Source organism: Capricornis sumatraensis, chromosome 1, assembly GCF_032405125.1.
Source record: "Capricornis sumatraensis isolate serow.1 chromosome 1, serow.2, whole genome shotgun sequence".
Classification (NCBI taxonomy): Eukaryota; Metazoa; Chordata; class Mammalia; order Artiodactyla; family Bovidae; genus Capricornis; species Capricornis sumatraensis.
The window spans coordinates 8,369,818-8,391,029 of NC_091069.1; the positions used below are offsets into that span (position 1 = coordinate 8,369,818).

Here is a 21,212-nt window from a genome sequence, read left to right on the forward strand (position 1 = left end):
AACTTGTGTAACATCCTTGCCTTCAGAAGTCAGCCCCAAGGGCTTACTTGCCCCACTCAGTAAGGATGTATGGTCCATAGGTGCCTGTAACAAAAGCCAGGCAGTGTCCACCAGCCTGGACTCCATGACACGGCTGACTACCCACTGGAATCTCACATAGCAGTTACCGAGAAAAAGCTATTCCCAGATCTACGCTGTTGTGGACATCCGTCTGGGACACACTGTCAGATGCTCCTACAGTACTGAATCCAGTTCTATAAAATAGCGGTAACACATACTGTGAGCTTCCCATGTGGCTCAGCCAGTAGAAAAAACTGCCGGCCAATGCAGGAGACACAGGAGACTCGGGTTTGGTTCCTGGATCTGAAGATCCCCTGGAGAAGGAAATGGCAACCCACTCCAGTATTTTTGCCTGGGAAGTCCCAAGGACAGAGGAGCCTGGCAGGCTGCAATCTGCGGGGTCCCAGAGTCAGACGTGACCAAGCGCATGTGTGACGTACCGTGTGCACGAAGAAAACCCCCGCGTCGCTGCTCCTTAGCACCAGGTCCTTCTAGACGACCTTCACTTTCTAAGACATACTTTCCTGTCAGGTTGGAATTTCTTGTAAGAGCAAATATGTGTAGATTTTTAAAAAGCAATTTAACCATATATTCGCTCGAGTCCGCTCCTCAAAGAAAATAGATAAGAGTGGGGGAAATGACCTCCCAGCTCCTTCTATTAATTTGGGCCTTGTTAGCATGCTGGTGTCTTTCTTACTGGCTATTGTCTAGCTTTTTAAGGTAATTTCAATGCAAGTGGATCAAATCTGGAAATCTTATGTACCGTTTTTATGTCCCAGAAGTTTTCTATGTTGTCATGTGGACTCCATGATCATTCCACTGTGGTTCTAGAATATTCTCTCCCTTAAACGTGCCATCTCATCATTTCCCTGATGAATCCTTTGTTGTTGAATACTTAGGTGGTTTCCCCTTGGGGACCAGTTATAAATACCACTTCCAAGCACGTTTTTGGTACATGCATCTTTTCCTGTATTTTGGAGTATTTCACTTGGATAGAGTCCCAGAAGTGGAGGTGCTGGGGTTCGTGGCCCTTGCTGGGTGGCTGGAATCAAAGAGTGTTTCCTAAGTGTGGGTAAGTGCTTACTGAAAGACAGGGTAGAGGTGTGACTTGGAGTCCCCTGTGCTGCTGGCCACCTGTGTGAGAGTCTCCCCAGCCCTGACCCCTGAGAAGGGGCTAGGGATGCAAGACACAGCCTACAGATATCCATCCCTAGAGGGCATTCGGGGCAGCCTCTCGTTTGCCGGGAGGAAAGGTAGGTTGGAGCAGGAGCTGTGTGAACCAGGAGACAGGGGTTCCCTGAGACAGTGAGGGCAGGACCATTAATTGAGGTTCTCACTTCGGCCAGATAGTTGGTAACACTAAGCCCCAGAAGGAGAGAAAGAATCGATCTCAATTTCTCATGGGCACCACTAGGTCAGTGCTGGGCCCTTGGAGGACAAGCCTGGTCTATTTATTTGCTCAAGGGCCTAGTGAGGAATCAGGGTGAGCAGGAGGGACCACCTTTTCTGTGTCTCCAGTGCGTCAGGCTGCCTTTTGTCTCTATACCCAGATTACGGATGAAGAAATCAAGGCTCAGGACTAGTGACAGATCCAAGCTGTCTACTGAACTCAGCTTCTTTTCCTTGTACCATGGGTGGCCTGGGTGGCTGTGGGAGGCTTGAAACACTGATCGCCCTGGTTCTGGAGCCCCTTCTAGCTCCAGCCCCAGCTTTGGGGCATCAGCTCTGGAGGCTAAAGAGGACTCTCATCCAGGGCCAAACTGACTTTAATACCTGTGACAAAGGTGTAGATGAAGGCCAGACCACTGCTCTAGGCCTGTTATGTGTACTATCAGACTTAACCTGCACAAAAGCCCGATGAAGCAGGCTCTCCTATTAGCCCCATTTCACAGCTGAGAAGACTGGGGCGCTGGCAGGGGAAGGAATTTGCCTGAGTAACATAGCTCAGAAATGAGTAACAGGGGCTCGAGCCCAGGACCTAACCATACACCATAGTGCCTTGGGGAAGACAGTGAGGCTCTCTCTGTTGCCAAATCGTCTTACCCCACACATTAGGTTTCTTTCCTGCACCTATAATGGGTCTCCTACCTAGAGCACAACTGGATGGGTTCTGATGAGATTTTCCCAACAGGGTTTTGAAGGATGAATAGGAGTTGAAAAGAAGTGTTCAGGGAGAGGGCACAGAAAGGGCAAGGAATAAGGTATGTTTGATGGAAACGTTCACATCTCCCCGCAATGGACATAAATAACTGACAGTGGTTTCTAGTTCCTGAGCAGGAATCCTGTTTAGCACCATGCTTGTGTCAATTTACCAATGTTTCCACCAACTCACCAAGGAAGGTATTTTAACTATGACCACTCCATTTTACAAATAATAGCACTGAGGCATGGAAAGGAAGCTGGAAAGGAGCAGAATCAGGATCTGAAACTTCAACATCTCTCAATCCCTACACTTTATGTTTTAATTTTTTTTTAGTTGCAACATGTGGGATCTTTAATTGTGGCATGGGAACTCTTAAGGTGAGATCTAGTTCCCTGACCAGGGATCAAACCTGGGCCCCTGCACTGGGGTTTCAGAGTCTTAGCTGCTAGACCACCAGGGAAGTCCTGGATCCTGGCACTTTTTAACTCCACTCCAGGTTGTGGAGGGTGGCCTTAACCCAGAGACATCAGCAGCCCAGGACAGATTGGGGAAAGGAGTGCTGAGGTCTTGCTGGTGGCCAGGCCCAGGGAGCAGCGGTTGGGCTGGATGCAGGGAAATCTTTGAGGCCATGGTTGAATCCTGAAAGGAGCAAAGGGTGACTGGGTGACTGAAGAAGAGAAAAAGCAGAAAAGACCTCTGTCAAAGAGGACCTGCCCTGATTTCATAGAATGACCACTGCCTCTGTGTCCAGAACACTTACTGCATACCAGAATCTGTACGCGGGTTACCTCATGCAGCTAACACAGCCTGTGCAGCGGGTGCTGGGTGCTACAGCTGGATGGTCTGGGCTCCAGTATGAACCCTGCCACTTAACAGCTGGGTGCCCTCAGGCAAATTCTTGCTGTGGTTGTTCAGCTGCTCAGTCATGTCCAACTCTTTGCAACCCCAGGGACTGCAGCACGCCAGGCTTCCCTGTCCTTCACTGTCTCCTGGAGTTTGCTCAAATTCATGTTCATTGAGTTGGTGATGCCATCCAACCATCTCATCCTCTGTCACCCTCTTCTCCTGTTTGTCCTCAATCTTTCCAGCATCAGGATCTTTTCCAAATTCTTGACTCTCCCTAATCTTTGGTCTCCCCATGTGTCAAATGGTCATAATAACAGTCCCCATCTTGTAGAACTGCTGCACGCATCAAATGAATGAACTCAAGCAAAGCCTCTAAATAGTCCCTGGTGCCCAGGAAACATGATGGCGGCTGTCTTGCAAAGGGGGAAGCTGAGGCTCAGAGAAGTTAGGCTCTTGTTCACGGTGACCAGCTGTCCAAGGGGCAGAGCTGGGATTTTGCTCATACCCCCTGGCTCCAGGGCTGGTTTTGCTTGACTGTTATCCTCTCGGCCTCCCTAGGTGCTGGGGGTGGCCATTTGGAAAGCCCCCGAGGTGGCTCTGCGCTTGTGGGTGGGGCAGGAGAGGGAGCAGACAGGGCTGGAGAGGTGGCTCCCCAGTGCTGGGTCTCTCACTCACCCGGTCACCCAGGCCCCCAGCGGCGCCTCCTCCAACCCAGGTCCCAGGAGTTTCCCTTGGTGCCAGGGGATTGTTTTCAGCTTTGTCTGGGCCCGCCTCCGGCTCCGGGAGACAGGCCCCGGGCGTCACACTCCCTCCTGTCTCCCCATTCTCGTCTGCGGGGTGGGGGCGGCCAGGACTCGAAAAGGCCCCAAAATAAATGGACCTCTTATCTGATCTCCCAGCCTGGCCCGTTATCTGATCATTACATAATGGCCAGGCCTGTGGCCTCTCCCGCTGACGGCATGGAGGAGGTGGCCCCAGGCGGCCCCAGCGATCCGGGAGGAACTGGGGTTCCTGGAAGTCTGGGGAGGGGGCAGGGAAAGTCTGAAGGAAGGAGGAAGGCGCTGGGCTAATCTGCAGACCAGACCCCAGACTGCGAGCGGAGAGGTAGGTCCGAGCCTGGCCCGGTCAGCTGTGTGTGCTGTGTAACTCTGGACACGCTGCGTCTCTGGACTGTAGTCTCCCGTCTGTACAGGAGGAAAAGCAACAGCCAGGAAGCCTGTGCTCACTGACAGGGCCGGGGGGAAGGTGGGGAGCACTGAGGGGCTCGGTGGGTCCCCAAGTAGGGGGGACAGCAGCAAAAGGTACCAGCCCTTGAGTCTAGTTGAGCCTGAAACACCAGTGACCTCCCTCTCTGAAGCCCCACGCCTGCAAGCTGTCCTGTCCCACCACTTCACCACCCACCTGGGACCAACTGTTCTTCAATGGCCAAAGTCAATCAAACAATTAAAATCAAAAGAACGACCTCTGCCGTCCAGCGGTTAAGACTCTGCGCTTCCACCGTAGGGAGTGCAGGTTCGATCCCTGGCTGGGGAGCTAAGATCCTACAGGCTGTGCGGTGGGGCCAAAAAGTAAAAACTGCAACAAACAGCCATACGCCTTGTCTCACGGAGTCCTCTCAGTCACCTCTATGGTTTTGTGGATTCTATTCTTGCGTCCTTTTACCAATGAGGACACTGAAGCCCAAAGTGAAGTAGTTCACCAAAGACACATAGGCTAGTAAGTGTTGGGCCTCCTCAGACACAAACCCAGGTCAGCCTGGTTCCAGGGACCTTGGCTTTCAAATGCCCTATTCCACAGGCACTCTGGGGTCCCTGGCACACAGGACAGAGCCAGGGCGAGGACTTCTAAGCCAAATGTTCTTGTCCTGAACTTATCCTTCCCAAGTGGTTGCTGGCGGGTGGTGTGTTGGGGGGGGGGGCCATCTTATGTCCTTCTCTGACCTCTGGGGGTCCTGAGCCAACCAGTGGAAAGTTGGGCAAGGAGACCGGGTTAAGCCAAAGCCAGACCAATAGCCTGGGATTCGGAAGAAGCCTCCCTCCCCCCGATCCTCTGGGCTGGCGTCGGCTGGACGTGCGGCCAGGCCCTCCGCGCCCATCTTTGATCTCCAAGAAAACAGGAAGTGAGCGCGACAAGATGGAGACACAAACTTCCAAACAGTCTCCCCTTCTCTGTCCTCCTTCCCTCCTCCGGAGCGCCCCTCCTTCCCCGGCACATTCCTTCGGACGAGGTGTAGGGGCCTCATTTCCTCTTCCTCCTCTGCTGGGTCGGGGTGAAATTCCATTCCCTTCCCTCAGGACCTGCGTTTCCGGGCAGCAGGCTCTGCGGCCTACTCCGGCCCTGCCCTCTGAACCTGGGCTCGCTCTCTCCGCTGAGGCCAAGAGACTCTCAAGCCTCTTTGAGGCTCATGAGGGGAAGTTTTGCCTCCTGATCCTTTGGAGCGAACCAGCCCAGAGGCTTGGGTGCGTGTACATGTGGGCCCTGCCTCACATGTTAGCGTTGCTACATGTAGCAAATAAAAATATAGGATGCCCAGTGAAATTTTAATTCCAGATAAACACTGAAACTTTTTAGTCTAAGTAAATCCCGTGCAATGTTTGGGATATGCTTATACTTTAAATACGTATTTATTTATTCAAATTTGGACGTCCTGCATTTTATCTGTTGACCCTATACCTACTAGCACTGTGACCTCAGGTAAGAGATTTTTCATTTCTGAGGCTCAGTTTCTTCATCTGTGGAATGAATATAATGATATCTACCTTGCGTTGGGAAAATCCCCTGGCGGACGAAATGACACCCCTCTCCAGTATTCTTGCCCGGAAAATTCCATGGGCAGAGGAGCCTGGCGGGCTACATGGGGTCGCAATGAGTCAGACACGACGGAGTGACCAAGCACGCACACACACACACACACACACACACACACACACACCCCTTGTAAAGTAGCTGTGAGGATGTAATGAAGACCTTAAACAGGGCCAAGCATCCAGTAGGCATTCAGAAAGTGGGAGCAGCTGTCACCACCTTGTTCTTAACTGGTTCTTAACTTGTCCCTCTCTCGCCCTGTGATTTCCCACAGGTCTTGCAGAAACAGTCTACTGTGACCTACAGCCTGTGGACTCCAAGGTGACATACGTAATGAGCCAGGTTTCTGAGGGCTGTGTGGCTCAGATCCCCGATGCCACCCTAGAAGTCCACGTGCTCTTCTTGACATTCCTAGGGGTGAGTGCCCAATGGCAGGATCGGGTGGGGACCCAGAGGATGGTCCAGGGTCAATAAGATGAGGACTCAGTCCCTGGGGTAGTGGGCTGAGTCCTCACCAGGCCTTCTGCCAGGATAGTGACATGGGCATCTCACAGGGCCTGTCAGCAGAGCCATTTCTGGGGGTAATCTTCTTGTGGCCTCTGAAACCGTTAGGTCGCCCTGCACTTGTGCAGTGATAAGACGGTGCCCAGACCACCAATATCGGGGGGGAGTGGCCTGCTCCCCACCACGCTGCCTGCCACAAGGACTGTGGGCCTTGATAATCCCCAAACTGCACAAGACCCAGGTGGGAAGGGCTGGGTTTGGCCAGCAGAGGAGTGGAAAAAAGCCAGGCAAGTGGTTGTTCGTGCACCGCTGGTGATGGGGAGCTCACTTCTTCTTAACGGATACGGCTTTGCTCCAGGCAGCCTTGACCTTGAAAAAGTGCTTCCCTCCCTGGAATGTCGTTCATCACACCCCTGTGACCGGGTCAGGGTCTGGAAACCGATGACGTCACCTCCAAGACTCTCCTCCCCTTACCAAGAAGACCCGCCATGAGTTTGTCTAGGTCCCTCCTGATACTAATAACACATTTATTGAGCACTTACTGTGTGCTAGGTACTGTGCTAGGCCTACTAAGTGCCGGGAACAGAATTAATCTCCTTACATGTATTAAGCCTCTTGAGGGCCTGTCTGTCAGGGCTCTGTCTCCCCATTTTTCAGAGGAGGGACCTGTGGCAGGCCGAGAAAGGTGAAGCAATATGTCTGAGGTCAGAGTTCACTAGATCCCCGGAGACTCCAAACCAGGCTGTCCCCTGGATTCCTCAGTGGATCTCAGTGTTCAGGGGGCACCTGGCCCTCCTGGGCTGGTATCCACACCTGGCCCATGCAGCCTCAGGTCTTGATAGCGATTTAGTGGTATCAGCTCGGGGTTAACTTGTGGTCCCTGAAACTGTTAGGCTACCCTGCATTTGTGCAGTGATAAGATGGTGCCCAGACCACCAATATCAGGGGGCCCGGCTCCCCACCACCCTGCTTGCCATGAGGACTGTGGGCCTTGATAATCCCCAAGCTCCAGATAGAGCCAAACACGTTATGTGGTTTCGATAGCCATTGTAATTTTTTTTTCAAATTTGGTAATGATAGGGAAAATGAGATTGCCCTCTGCGAGTTCATTTTGTTTGTTTGGATGTTCAGGTCTTGGCACCTCACCTGGGTGGCTGGGACGCCCCCAGCCCCAATCACTCAGCAGCGGGCCAGAGTCAGAGAAGGCTCCTAGCCAAGCACCCAGGCCCATGGGAGACATGTGCAGACAGACAGCCAGGACCCAGATGACTGGAGCTTTCTCAGGGAGCACAGGGCTGCTATGGGGTTAGGCAGGGCTTCCTGGAGATTGCAAGAACGCTAAGGGTGGCCAGAGCTCACAGAGTGAAGGAGGCCGTGGGGCTGAACAGAAGACACAGTGAGTGCGCAGAGTGAATGCACAGGCAGGGAGGCGGGCCTCGTTTGGGGTCAGCATCACATGGCTTGCTGTAGCGTGAGCATGCATTTCTCCTCGGGGCACAGCTGGGGAGGTTGACAAGGCCCCATTGCCACAGCAAGCGGCCTGGTCTTTATCCTGTGAACAGTGACAGTTGTTGGAGGATTTTTAGGTGCATGACAAGATGCTGCTGTAACCTGTCACCCTAAACTCATGACGACACAATCTCCTTGTCACCTTCTGCCTCTACCAGAGAACTCAGTCCATGGAATGTCCAGCTTTTAATTCAAGGAGCCAGGCTGTAGGCTCCAGGACTGCTGAGCCTGTTTGTTTGAGGGGGTGATGGAAAGAGCTGGGGTTTGGGAGATGGGGGCCCCAGTTCTGCATTCATCACTGGCCAGCATCTCATATCACACTGGGCAGGCAGGGGGCTCCTTCTCTCCAGGCTCCGATAGACACACATTTCTTGGGCTCAGGGACTCACCAAAGAATCACGGAGTAGTTGAATCTGGCCCAGGGCCTGATGTGCACCAGTGACTGTGTATACAAATGAATGAATGAATGAATGTATTGCTATGTGACCTGGAAGGTCAAGAACATGGGCTCTGAAGCAAGACTGTCTTTGCACTGAACCTCATCCCTTATAGGGGCATGACCTTGGGCCACGTCTCCAAGCCTTGGTTTTCCATGGGAAATATGGGGCTGATGACCATAACTACCTCACAAGGAGGCTGTGAGAATCCAGGGGGGCAATGCAGGCATCATATTGAGCATGGTTCTGCCCAAAGCCGCTACTTAACTTACAGTAGCTGTGCCTGTCATTATAGCATCTCCTCTGCAGGGCCTACATCTCTCATGTCAATACTCTCATTTGGCCCGACATGTTGCAATGTACCGAGCATCTTCACATCACTCAACTAATTGGATCCGCACAGGCAACTGCTACCAGGTGTCTGAAGCAGGGACTATGAACGCACTTGCAGAGGGGCAGCTGAGGTCTAGCCTCCTGGAGCTGGATGCTCGTGGCTCTCTTGCCCCAAGAGAGCCCACAGCCCCATCGGACCTACTGCAGTAACACGGAAAGAACTGTGGTTTCCCTGGGGGGCACCTTCCTCGCCAGGCAGGCGCCAAGAAGGGGATCTCCAGTCCAACAGTTTCCCACAACCAGTCCTCGCCAGGTGCCTGCTCTGTGTCCAGCCTGTGTTGGGCATTGATGGTGCAGAAGCAACGCAGCTCTGGCCATGGCCCTGGAGGCACTTGCAGGAGAGGCAGAGGTGGGCCTCGGCAAGCCCTGGTGCTGAGTCATGGACTTGGCAGTGGAGGGAAGGGGGTGCCAGGGGCTGTGGGCCCCAGGAGGATGATCACTGAATGTGGAAGGAAGGGGCAGTAGGGAAATGACTCCCAGCGTCGAGCCAGACAGAGGGGCGTCAAGGGCATTCCAGGCAAAGGGCATTGCCTGAGCAAAGGCCTAGAGGCAAGAAACACGAGCTGGCAGCGGTGGCGTGGGTGGCGGCTGTCTCAGCAACCAGCCCAATCCCTCCCGACCTATGGCTGCCTTCTGCAAACCCTGGCACAGAGAAACAGTTTCCTGTCCATCCCCGCGTGGCCTCTGAATCCTCAGATTTCCTGTGGGTGGGCGGCACATGAGCTGTGGCGGCCAAGAGCCTCGGGAAAGAGAGATTCAGGGTGTGTGTGTATGGTGCGTGTGTGTGTGTGTTCGGGACATTTGCAGACAGATGAGGGGGCCGCTGGGCAGGGGCTCTGTCTCGCTGGGTCCCCAAAGGGCAGGCCGGAGCCTGGATTCCGGGAGGGGGCCCGGGGTCACATCCTGACCCGTGGAGACAGGAAACCGGCCTGGTGTCTCAGCAGTTCCCGTCAGGCCGACTGCACTGATCTGCTATCCTCCTAACAAACCTCAGGCAGCCAGGGCACAGCCAAGACAGCTGCTGATTCACCCCACTTCTGGGCAAACTCAGAGAGCTGACACCGCCTCACCACCACCAAGCAGGCAGAACTCACAGGGCTCTGGTGCTGATTGCGCCTGCCAGAGGGGCAGACGAGGTTGCTCAGGCAGAGGGAGGGCAGGGGGCCCTGGGTTCCTCTAGGCCACCCTGTGAAGGGCTGTGGAAGGCAGTGCAGCCCTCAGACTTAGGCAAGGGGGCCCCTGCCTGGGACCTACAATGTGTAGCCCCTCTCTGGCCCTTTTCCAGTTGCACCCCTCTGCCATCCCTCCCCAGCCCCTGCCCTGTGTACCCAGGACTCCAGAACTCCCTGCCCAAATGCACTGAGCCTCCTCCCAGGGTTGGATGGGGCTCCTTCTTGTCCTTCCCTCTAGAGGGGACACTGTATGGCTGGGGTTAGCTCCCCCAGGTCTGAGGGCTGCATGCAGTTACTAGAGTGGCATCTATGGTGCAGACAGCAAGCAGACCTGGCCTGTGCTGGAGCCACTCCTGGAGGAGGCAGAGTGGGTGTCAGCAGTCCTGGCACTGAGTGATGCACTCAGCAATGGCAGGGAGGTTATTGGGGGCTGCGGGGTGAGCATGGCAGAGCTTGACCATCCAGGATGGTTGTCCACATGTATCCATGTGAAGAGAAGAGGGGTGGGTTGGGGCCAGGGGCTGTCATATGTGTTCTTGTCCCAGGCCTTGCAGATATTAGGGACAGGCTTGGTGGGAAGGGCATGGACTCGGGGCCAGACAGACTGGGCAGGGACTGCATCTGCATCTCAGTGCTATATCCCCAGTGTTCAACTCAGGGGCAGTCCCCGAATTGGAAGGATGAGTAAATAGATGGACAGATGGATGGATGGCTGGATGGGTGGATGGATGGATGGATGGATGGATGGTTGGATGGGTGGATGGATGGGTGGATGGATGGATGGATCGGTGGTTGGGTGGGTGGATGAATGGGTGGATGGATGGAGGGATGGATGGATGGCTGGATGGGTGGCTGGATGGGTGGATGGATGGTTGGGTGGGTGGATGGATGGGTGGATGGATGGATGGATGGATGGATGGTTGGTTGGATTGGTGGATGTAGTGGATGGTTGGATTGGTGGGTCAATATTGGAAGGAAGGGGAAATGTAACTGTGTATAAGCATTTGCTGATTGGCCACCTCCATGAGGTTAGCAGTGTTACTGGTTGTTTGGGGGTGTTAGTCTTGTTCTCCGCCAAGCTCCTGGAGGACAGAGTTGTGCCTTCTTTCCTGTCTCCCATTAAGAGCATAGCAGCCCCGGGCCAGGCCCAGTGCTACTCTCCCTGACAGACAAAGAAACTGGGGAAGTAGAAATGACATGGGCTGATCAGGAACCCCCAGCTGGGGAGAGTGGCATGCCTCTCGTGGGGGTTCTGGAAGCCCACTCTGTAGCCACCTGGCTGGAGACTGACTCCCAGATGCCAAACACTGGGAGCCCCAAGGAGGCAGACGGAATCAAAGAGCCATATAATACTGAGCCTAAACAGATGGGGAGACTGAGGCCCAGAGAGGGGCTGTTGCAGGGAGGTCTGACTGGTCCCAATTCAGCCAACAGCTGCCCAGCCCACATGCCCACCTCCTCAGCCCCTAAACTGTGGCCCTCCTCTGGATGAGTGAGCAGGGAGGGAATGGCAGGTCGAGAAAGCCAATCACTGCCATGTGTTTGGCTGGATGTTGGACCACCCGCTTTGCAGGCAGAATGTCACTGAATCCTCACAAATCTATGAAGTAGGCATATCATTCAGTCCATTTTCCAGATCAGGAAGCTGAGGCCCAGAGACAGGAAGTAACTGCCCAGGGTCACAGGCTAATGACTGAGCCCATGTTTGACTTCAGTTCTGTCTGGCTTTGACGCCCTTCGCCTGCTACGCTGCCTGTACGTCTGACTCCACTGGGGTGAGCAAAGGGACGGCCGGCTCCAATCTGGCCGGCTCCAGTCTGGCCCTAGGAGGGTGGGGGCTGCAGGCAGGCCCGAGGCTCCACTCCTAGAAGAATTGCTGGAAGCGACTTTCTATAAGTGGCTACTAGTGCTCAGGGCCTCCCCACTGAAATCCCCCTTCCCGCCACTGACTGCTGGGCCGACAATGGCAACTGTGGGCCAGAGGCACAAAAATAGAAATGTGGTCTCCCGCCCACTGGCTCAGGGAAGGGGCCGGGCAGGCCCCGGCCGGCCCAGGTTGCAGAGCTGGGGGCAAGGGCGTGACTGGCCTGCCCACCTCAGCTGGGCTCCCAGAATTCCCAGGATGCCATGGGGAAGGCTGGGAGCTTGGGATAGGGGACAAGGCAGGCCCCTTTCTTTACCTTTGGCCTCGGGGCTGGGAGGAAAGAGGGAAGTCTGCGTGTGAGTGACTGTGTTGATGAGTCAGGGCCACGGGATGGAAGTGTTTGCTATGGAAACCCTGGCTGGGTTTTTCTGGTAACCAGCTGGCCTTTGAGCTCGAGCCGGGAGCTCCGAGACCCCTGGAAGCCCAGCTCTCCAGCCTCCCTGACTTTCGACAGGGCTCATTTGCTGTGTGGCCCTGGCCCCTGCCTGCCTCTCTTTGGGCCTCAGCCCACACTCATCCTCCCTCCCCACCCCTAACTCTACAGGGAGGGAGTTGGTGACAAGGGAGTGGAGGGATTGGTATGTGAGCCCTGGGAGCAGAGCTGAGTGTCATGACAGATGTCGCGAAGTTCCAGTCTCCTAACCCCCTCACCCTCAGCGTGACCCGACGCTGACCTCTACTTCTCTTCTTTAACTTCCTTTATCCAGAGCCTCACTTGGTTTCGGTTTCCACTCTGTCCTATCCCTGTTTTGCAGATGGAGAAACTAAGGCACAATCAGGGACAGTTACTGTGGGGTGGCAACAGGCATGGATGGTCACAGGGCTCTTTCCTCCCACCTCGGGGGCTGTGCTCTCAGCCTGTGGGCGTCCACCGAAGGGCAGAGGTGGGATTATTCTCCTTGTCCGCAGCAGCCGCGGCACCTCATAACCATAGGACCCATCTATTCGCCATGCATGGGCCGTGAGGTTCACTCCTCTGGGGGAGGACAGACAGGTGGGGCTGGACAGGGATGAACTGTGGGGCAGTCTGGGGAGTGGCAGGGTTGAGAGGGAGGACACGGTCCAGGCGAGCTGCCCAGGGGTCCAGGCACCCACTCTGGCACCATGCTGACAGGTACTGGGTGTCTGACTTCACCACTCACTTTGGCAGGGGCCCTCCCTGTGCCCAGCTGCTACATCTGTGGAATGGGAGAATACCTGACCCTGCTTCGATAAGAGCGTGTGCAACACACACACAGCATAGGGCTGGGCATGCGTTAGACTGAACCCTGTGAAAGTACTGATATTTGGTTGTCGTATTTTAATAACTTTATTGTGAAAACATCTGCCCACTTAAAGTGTACGGTTGAGGTGTTTTGATCATATACACAGAGCTGTGAAATCATATTTGATGGTTCAAGCTAATAATACATAGGCAATTAGGTAATGAAGCTGGGGTGGGTCCATTCTTGAAGATTCAGACAAGGCAGCAATGCCTGGGCCTTTCCTGACAACACCAAGGTGGGTCTCCCTTCACTTCAGTTAATTTCAAGAACTGATCACAATCCTGGAACAAAACGTCAGCTCTGACATTTGGAGTGGTATTTCTTATTTTGCCAAAATATGATATTAAATCCAATATTTAATCCATAAAGTGTCTAGAATGTACACTAGTTTTTAAAATTGATGACACAAGATATTTCAAAACCCCAAAGTTATAAACCCATTGGAAAACAGAAATTAATAAAAAATGTGAACTTACACAAACATAAATTCAAGATATATCACTCTACTATAAACTAGCGTAAAAGTGATCATTCAAAAATAAGCAACCTAATAGCTCACTAAAATGAAAAAAATATTTATGAAACATTGAAAATGAAATATTATTTGCTTTTATTTTGTTTCAAAGAGCAAACTTACAGAGCATGATCACGGTGTCATTATTAGGTAGTGGAAATATTTCTGTGCAGATTTTTCCAGCTGAAACACTCTGGCTGTCTGACATTAGTTGGGGAAATGGCCAGGAGATAATTAGAAGTTAAATCTAAAAACTTTCCACTGATGGCTTCATCTTGAAATATCCGTCTCCTTTTTGTTAAGTTTAAGGAGATATGGCGGGGCGGGGGTGGGGGTGTTCAGCTTTTTGTCTCTTTGGAGAGAGATTGCCAGCTTTTGTGAACAGCTGGAGTTTGTGTGTCAGTCAAATGTTTCCATCTGTCTTTGTCCTTATAAGTCCAAGGCAGGGCTTCTGACACTTGCACCTGTCTCAGTTTCAGGAGTCATCTGCTCATGCTCCATTGGTTCAGAAAGTCTTTGAGCACAGCGGGGGTTCTTCTTTCTTTCTTTCTGGCTCTGCTGGGTCTTCACTGTGGCATGCAGGCTTCTTCTTGTTGCGGTGCGTGGACTTGTCTAGTTGTGGCTAGTGGGCTTAGTTGCCCCAAAGCATGTGGGATCTTAGTTTCTCCAACAAGAGATCGAACCCATGTCCTCTGCATTGGAAGGTGGATTCTTAACTACTGGACCACCAGGGAAGGCCCAAAGAAGTCTATTCTTGCAATAGAAACTTTGCCTTGTGGATTGCTGTGTTCTTTTTCTTTCTGGGAATAAAGAGGTATAGAAAAACATGATGGGGCAGGATAGTAGTTGAGAGTAGAGGCCTGCCTAGGTCTAGATCTTAGTTCCATACTTACATGCTGTGTGTGGTCATGGACAAATGGCTTCACCTCTCTGTGCCCTGTTTCTTCATCTGTAAGGGAGAATAACAATGGTACCTTCCTCTTAGGATTGTCGTGAGATTAAATGAGTCAATGTGTAAAGCACTTAGAACAGTCCAAGCACTTAGGAAGCACTGTATAAATGTTAGGTATTAGTTGTTATTATTGTTGTTATGAAAGCATTCTAAATACATACACCATGATCAATTAAATTTTTTAATGCAGTCAGTATCTCTTGAGACAGAAATGATTTCAACTTCACTCAAAATAATGATATTACTCGACAAAACATGAGTATTTAGTACTTTAAAATAGTAAGGCAAATAGGAATACTGCAATTGGGGAGCAGAGTTTGATGCCTCAACACTGCTGCACTGGAACAGAGAAAGGGCACACGGTGCGCTCTAAAGTCACACAGGCTGGTTCACAGCAGGTGTTTAATGGAAATAATAAACATCAACTGACTACCAAATAAAGTTCAGGCTCATTGCATTTATTTATTTTAAAATATTTATTTATTTGGCTGCCCCAGGTCTTAGCTGTATCATGTGAAGTCTTAGTTTCAGCATGTGGAATATAGTGCCCTGACCAGGGATTGAACCCAGGCTTCCTGCATTGAGGCATGGAGTCTTAGCCACTGGACCACTACGGAAGTCCCAGGCACTTTATTTTAAATATAGCAGTGTGTACATGTCAATTTCAAACTCCCAATCTATCCCTTCCTCTGATCATTAAAAAAAAAAAGTCTCCTTGGATTTGCTGAGACTCATCTTTCATTTGTTTAGCAAATATTTTCTGGGTACTTGCCTGAGGACCAGGCACTGTGCCAGGCTCTGGAAGACAGGAGTGGACAAGCTGGGCAGGGAGAATGAAATGGAAGCTGACAGTAAATGAGTCAACGCTGCTGACCTGGGTGGCACACAGCCTTTGCAGCCTGACTGATCTGTGTATGTGTCTCTCCCCTTGCCCCCATCCCAGGACATGTCAATGCTGGAGCTGACTCTCCAGACATCCAAGCAAGGTGGCATCCGGCCCCGAGAGGTGCTGCTGATTCTCAGTGTGAACAAATCCATCTTCCTGAAATTGCAGGCACCAGGAATCCCACTCCAGCTGGCCTATGTGAGTGTGTTACCTCTAACCGCAGCCTCAGGCACGGGCTTTGGGAGGCCCCTGCTGTCCACCTCTGTGGGCCAGGGTCCCCTGCTTCTCTTTTTCATTATGACATTACTCATCAGGGCCCTTCCTGGTGAACCCTATGGGGCCCTGCCAGAGAGAACACAAAGGGCAACAGAACCTGGGGAAAAGAACACAAACCCGGAGGTGGGAATCAAACGCAGGAGGTGATATATGTGCATGCGTACATGCTCAGTCGTAGCCATGTCCAACTGTGACCCCATGAACTATAGCCAGCCAGGCTCCTTTGTCCATGGAATTTTCCAGGCAAGAATGCTGTAGTGGGTTGCTATTTCCTCCTCCAGGGGACCCTCCTGACTCAGGGATCAAACCTGCACTGGCAGGCAGATTCCTTACCACTGAGCCACCTGGGAAGCGCTCAGGTTGATGCACAAATTGGCCTAGTCCAACCGTCTCTCATAGCCTCAGTTTTCCCATCTGTCCAGTGAGAGATCTGGACTCACTGATATTACTCCATAAAATAACCTTGTCACTGTCTTTGAAAAAGTTTACAAGATGTAAATGTAAAAATATTCAAGCACAGACAAAAAAAAGGCCAGAAAGAAACCTAACAATATGTTAACAGTAGTTCTGGCTGGGGAGAGGGATGAGGACCAGAGATCTGCTTTGTTCTTTCCACTGTATTGAATTTGCAAGATTTGCTATAATTTACATGGCCTAAATTGGAGAAAAATTATTTTTTTAAAAATTCAAATTTTAAATGTCAGACACATCCACCAGAGAGAGAGGGTCCACTGGCTGGGACTACAGCCAGGGGGCCTCAGGGCTGGAGGAGGTCGGGTGGGCCGGGTGCACGGCCTCGGTCACGTTTAAGGCCCTGGGAGGTGGGACCCCCAGATGCAGCAGCTGTTGTTTACAGCCAGAAAAAGCAGAGGGGAGAGAGCCGGAGCTCGGGGGAGAGCAACGAAAACAAGTGGGAGCGAGACACAGAAAGAAATATGGAAACGGAAAGAGGGCCGGCCTGTTGTGGGAGGAACGACTCTGAGAGACTAAGAGTTCGAGCAGGGGCAGAGGAGGAGGGGACCTGAAGGCAGGCCCCGGCGCGGGCTGCCTGGGACGCGGGCCTAGACAGCGAGAGAAGCAGAGGGGGCGCGCGACTGGCGGCCGGAAGTGCAGAGTCAGGCGGAGCGGGCCGGCATGGAAGCCCCCCACCCCACGGGAGGGCAGGCCGAACGCAGCCAACCGGGAGGACGGAGCGGGACCCACCCAGAGCGGGCAACGTTTATCCCCCTCCCCATTCCCGGACCCTCTGGCGGCCCAGCCCCGGACTCGAGGCCCGGCGGGGCTCTGGCTGACGCAGGGCACATGAAAAGCGCCCGCCCGCCGGGCCGGAAGGTCGCAGCGGCCGCCGGCTCCGGCCTCGGCCACGCCTTCATCCCCGGGGCTAAGAATACACGGGCCCGGGAGAGGGGGCGGATGGACCGCCCGAGCCGCGCGCGACCTCGGCCCGCAGCTTCCGGAGCCGGCCCCAAAGAGCCGGAGCCTGGACGCCTCTGGAGAGGCCAAGAGTCTCACCGGGGGAGGGCGCAGAACTCTGTATCAGACCCGGCGCCAAGAGCTTGACAAATGCTCTTTAATCCCTATTACATTCCCATTTTACAGAGCTGACCCTGAGGGTCAGATGGTAAAAGTCCTCCCACTCACCACCCAACCCAACTCTCTAGCTCCAAATGACTCCCCCAGCCCTCCCATGGGCTGGGGGTGGGCACTGGGCTTCTCACCCAGGTCCTCATCACTTTGCCCCCTTGTTAAAGTCCTGCTCCATTGCAAGTGGACCTTTCTATGATGTCTTGCCTGTTTCCACTGTCAGGCAGTCCCCCCTTAGTATCTAGCCTGAAGCTCTCATGCTTCTGCTGCTTCAGCGTAATGCCCCTGCCTTTGGAGATGGGTGGAAGAGGAACTCTGAATCCATGGCCCCAGCAGCTTCCTATGAATCCTTTGACTTCTACCCCAGGAAGTCTTTCCTATTTCCTTCTCTAGCCCACTAGAAATGGGCAGTGGAGGCAGTGAGGTGCTGGAGCCACCCAGATTCTCATCTCTGTTCATTCAAGGGACCTGTCTTGCTCCTTTTGTTTCTTATAGAATAATATCCTGTCTTCTGTTGTTTCAAATAACTTGAGGCATGACTGGTTTCTGGATAGTAAGATCTCCCAGAGCAGGAGAGTCTTTCATTCACTCATTTATTCATCATGTCTTCTATCTTCCCTTCTCCATTTCCATGTGCGGGGAGCACCTGCCGTGTGCCAGGTATCAGGATGAAGCTGCCATGTCAGGATCTTCATTGCTGGTCTCAAGACCCAGCACACAGTCAGACCAATATTTCTTAGTGACTACTGTGTGTCAAGCCCCATGCAGGGGTGGCCAGGCCAGCCACTGTCCCTCACAAGAGTGTGGGGGAAACCGACATGAGCCTCACGATAAGTGCGGACTGAATGAGGATGCTTATGGAGGGGTGGGAGGGTGATGGATGAACATGGATGTGTGTCCACCCAGCCCCCGAGGTATGGAAGAAAGATGGGGCAGATCTGGCTCTGAGGGGCCCTAGTTAGGGGCCTGTGGGCTGGCTTCGGCTCCGCCAGCCTCAGCCTCCTCAGCCCTGGCCTTCTCTGCTCAGCCAACTAGCTGCCTCCCCAAGTTATCTCCTGACCTCTGACGTGGAACAGAAGGCATTCAGGCCCAGGGACAGCGTCCTGAGCTGCCACATGTCTCCCCAGGACTCCAAACTGGTCTTTCACGAGGCCCTAGATGCCACCACCACACAGCTGCCATCCTTCACCACCAAGGACCAGCTCCTCAACTGGGCGAATACAAAGGGTCCAATCGCCTCTGTTGCTGAGCTGAACAACCCGCAAAGCATCCTCCTTCGTCTGGACCAAGGTCTGCCTCCCCAGTAGCCTCTCTGGGTTCAGGACTCTGCTCTTGAGGAATCTGAATTTCTCTGTCTCATTCCTCAGATGTGGACACTAAGGCACCAAGACAGGATGTGATTTGCCCCAGGTCACTTAGGACAGTGGTTACCCTTTCATCAAATGTTAGATTGAACCCTGTGAAACTGCTGCCATTTGTCAGTCTCTTGACCTACAAAAACAGCACTTTCATATTATTTATTGTGTCCCTAGTATGTGCCAAGCTCTATGCCAGGCATCTGGGGACCCTGAGGGGACAAACCCAGATCCTGCCCTCCTGGAGCTGGCACTGTGGTAGGAAGATGATAAAAGACAGGTATACAAATTCTGTAATTTCAGGTCATGGTAAATACTCTAAGAAAGATAAAAGGGGGATGATGTACAGGCAGTTGCTGGGTTGCATCCCTAAAGTATGCCATGGTTTTATACCTTAAATAAAATGTGTGTTGACAGATGAGGAAACAGAGGCCAGGGATTTGCCCTGGGTCATTCTGCTGTAAGTGGATTTGAACCCGGGTCCTCCCAAGCCCCCACTCTTTGCTGCTCCATCCTGCCTGTGTGCATGCTAAGTCGCTTCTGTTGTGTCTCTTTGTGACCCCATGGACTGTACCCCACCAGGCTCCTCTGTCCATGGGGTTCTCCAGGCAAGAATACTGGAGTGGATTGCCATTTCCTTCTCCAGGGGGATCTTCCTGACCCAGGGATTGAACCTCTGTCTCTTAGGTCTCCTGCATTGGCTGGAGAGTTCTTTCTTTTAAACCCTAGCGCCACCAGGAAGCCATCCTGCCTGCCCCATCATTACTGTGGGAGAGGGTGGGCCTGTGTACTAGATGCTAGGCTGCTCCAAGAGGAGACAGAGGTGCGCTTATCTCCGCAGCCTCGAGCTCACCGTTCTCCTGCAATCTGGAACCCCAGAAGGACATGGGCCACACGCTCGAATGGAGCCCGAAAGCCTCGATCCGGGGCTGCCGCTTGGAAGGTGTGGCTGGCCACAAGGAGGCGCACATCCTGAGGATCCTACCGGGCCCAGAGACCGGGTAAGGGTACCAGCCCCGCCAGCCCCGCCAAACCCACCCTCTATAAACCCTCGCTTCTGTCCAAGCCTTAGCTCCGCCCCGGCCTGGTTAGAGAACTGTCACCCCCCGCCTATATCTGGGCCCCGCCCATTTCCACGCTCACCCGACAGACCCAGGACCAACCAGGTTAGGAGTGCAGCTGCTGCTCAACCGACCCCAGGTCTTGCTCTGGCCCGGCAATTCCTGGTCAAGCTCCCCAACACTGCCCCACCCCGCACTACTGCCCTCGCTGATGCGGGGGGGTCCATCTACCCCCACATCCAGGCCCCGGACAGTGACCGTGAAGTTGGAGCTGACCTGTGCTTGGAGAGATACTGACGCCGCCGTGCTCATCCTTCAGGGTCCACCCTACGTGTCCTGGTTAATCGACGCCAACCACAACATGCAGATCTGGGTGAGTCGCTTTGAGACCCACACAGCCCTGTTCAGATCTTCCCGAGGCTCCTCAAAGAAAAAAAACAAACTTCCTGCACCATCACCCCAGCCCTGGGCCTTTATATACGATGATCCTTCTGCCCTCTGTGCTCTACCTATTCTTCCTTCAGACCTTCACCTAGATGGCACCTCCTCCAGGAAGCCTTCCATGATCCCTTAGAGAGGCTCCCTAACCCAGCCCACCGCATCAGGGAAGTTTCCTGGAGAGGTGAACTCCAAGCTGAGTTGAAAGACAGACAGGAACCAGTAGATGAGGGGAGGTGGTCCAGGCAGGGGAAACAGCAGGAGCAAAAGAGAGCCTGACTGAGGCCTGGCAGACCCTGGCCAGCCTGCAGGCACAACTTGCCAGGCTGTGTGGCCCCTGACTGTGTCCATAGCTGCCTGCTCTGCCTCTCTCCCTGTCATTAGGCCACTGGTGAATACTCCTTGAAGATCTTTCCAGATAGGATCAACCTTGGCTTCCAACTCCCAAACACAACCCAAGGCCTGCTGGGAGAGGCCCGGAGGCTCAACGCCAGTGTAGTAGCATCCTTCGTGGAGCTCCCTCTGGCCAGTGATGTCTCTCTGCAGACCCACAGCTGTGGTGAGCACCTGGCTCCCTTCCCTTGCCCACCGCCCTACCCCCCCACCCCCGCCCCCGCCAACCTCCCTTTCCTGGCCCTCTCCTGGGATCTATTGCTACGTCCAGATGCTGTGTGAACTGGGAAAGTTGCAGCAGCTAGTGGGAGCCCCATGTTCCTCATGTGCATCTCAGGAATGCTGAGAGTACCTAGCTAGAGAGGCGCTTAGCACCTCAGAGCACAGTGAGCCCCACAGTGACTGTCTGCGGGGGCCCCCTCTGTTACCCCACAGGCAGTGGGCTGCAGCCCTCACCCACACCAGTGGAGATCACCACTCCCAATAAGGGCTGCAACCAGGAGCTACTTCTGACCCTGATCCAGCCGAAGTGCTCCAGCGATGGCATGACTCTGGTACTCAAGAAAGATCTCATCTCGGTAAGGGAGCTCCTGGCCTCCAGTCCAGCTGACACGGGTAACTGGTCCTTCTTCTGTCCTAATCCAGAAAGGAGGACCAATCACATTCCTCTACAAGCCTTAGTTTTTCCACCTGTA

General features: G+C 53.3%; 1 protein-coding gene across 1 annotated transcript in view; it reads left to right on the forward strand.

Moving 5' to 3' along the window:
* The window catches only part of ENG (endoglin), a 30,607-nt gene that overhangs the window by 2,518 nt on the left and 6,877 nt on the right, over positions 1-21,212 (forward strand). Inside the window, exons 2-8 of the mRNA XM_068973039.1 lie at positions 6,129-6,271; positions 15,468-15,608; positions 18,398-18,560; positions 19,467-19,626; positions 19,930-20,059; positions 20,509-20,683; positions 20,953-21,095. Of these exons, the coding sequence (XP_068829140.1) occupies positions 6,129-6,271; positions 15,468-15,608; positions 18,398-18,560; positions 19,467-19,626; positions 19,930-20,059; positions 20,509-20,683; positions 20,953-21,095 (1,055 nt within the window). The remainder of the gene's footprint in view (positions 1-6,128; positions 6,272-15,467; positions 15,609-18,397; positions 18,561-19,466; positions 19,627-19,929; positions 20,060-20,508; positions 20,684-20,952; positions 21,096-21,212) is intronic.